At 44.5% G+C, this 1,163-nt stretch overlaps 1 protein-coding gene across 1 annotated transcript in view; it reads right to left on the bottom strand.

Annotated features, from left to right (window-relative positions):
- LOC108579630 (growth/differentiation factor 11-like) overlaps positions 1–1,102 on the bottom strand; it is a 10,803-nt gene extending 9,701 nt beyond the window's left edge. Inside the window, exon 1 of the mRNA XM_017943216.1 lies at positions 545–1,102. Within this exon, the coding sequence (XP_017798705.1) occupies positions 545–917 (373 nt within the window). The 5' untranslated portion in view covers positions 918–1,102. The remainder of the gene's footprint in view (positions 1–544) is intronic.
- Positions 1,103–1,163: the final 61 nt, after the last annotated feature.

The raw sequence follows: 1,163 nt of genomic DNA, 5'->3' as shown, positions 1-1,163 counted from the left end.
AAATAAATAAATAAATAAATAAATAAAAAAAGAAATAAAATCGCGATGGAACTCGACCACGGCACCTTATCCCCGCGCATCAACTATTCTTCTTGTGCAAAAAGAAGCTAATCTTGTTACGAGTTTTACTCGGCAAGTACCGTTAATAGGCGCAAAGTCACGGGCAACCAGTTATATAATTTTTGTTTTAGTTTAATCGAGCAAGTGCTTGCAACCGAGTGCGTTTCAATTTAAGCGACAATGTTACAAATTGCAATCGCAAATAGCAATATGAATAACTTGCAAGGATCGAAAGGTTAATTTGGCTAATTTTGCTAAGGAAAAATACCGCAGCTGCAACATATCACGAGTAGCCGTCGCGATTGTTAGCTCTGAATACGCTCACAATTTTCGAAACGATACGTTTTTAGAAACGTCGCGATATCGGAATGTCGAGAAGATGGTACGTAGAAATTTGGAGACATGTGATCGAGACACGTAGGGAGGAATAGAAAAAAGAGAAGAGAGAAAAAAGAAAGAAAAAAAAAAGATATAGGAAACTTACGAGGTTGCGCCAGGGCGACGACGCTTTCCGTTTTAGCAGCGTACTCGTCGATCTCCTCGTGGTGCGTGATACCGGGCTCGAGTGGTTGAGGTTGATCGGCTTGCATCCCGTATATGTCCATCAGCTTCGAAATTGCCGGGATTCTCGGCAGAGCTCTGCCCGTCATGTTCGGAGCTTGTTTCAAGCCCAGCTTGTTCAATATCTGTTCCTTGATGGCTTCAAGGCTAAGGGCTCTGGTCTCCTCGTGCATCCTGCAACCGTTACAGGTGTTATCAGCCTCCGCCAGATATCTGAGACGAATTCTCCCAATGCCAGGAACGTCGAAGGCACCGAACAGGACTAGCAAGAGTAGTAACAGCGCCCCCCTGACCATCTTGTTCAAGGTCAATCTTAGTCGGATCAGTTACGATCGGCTTCCCTCACAAAGCAGACAGTCAGATATTCAACTTCATGGCTACACTTTGCCGATTTTTGCCCTGATCCTTGTTCCTCGCTGCAAAGGTTACTCGCCCTTCGCTCGTATCTTACTTTTTTTTATCTCGCACGGATTAGGAATTTGTACGCTTCGTCTGTTTTTGTTTCCTCTTCTTCTTCTTCTTCTTCCTCTTCCTCCTCCGCC

Source organism: Habropoda laboriosa, unplaced genomic scaffold, assembly GCF_001263275.1.
Source record: "Habropoda laboriosa isolate 0110345459 unplaced genomic scaffold, ASM126327v1 scaffold33, whole genome shotgun sequence".
NCBI classification, from domain to species: domain Eukaryota; kingdom Metazoa; phylum Arthropoda; class Insecta; order Hymenoptera; family Apidae; genus Habropoda; species Habropoda laboriosa.
Note: the sequence above shows the minus strand (reverse complement) of the source record. Positions and strands in the feature narration are given on the sequence as shown.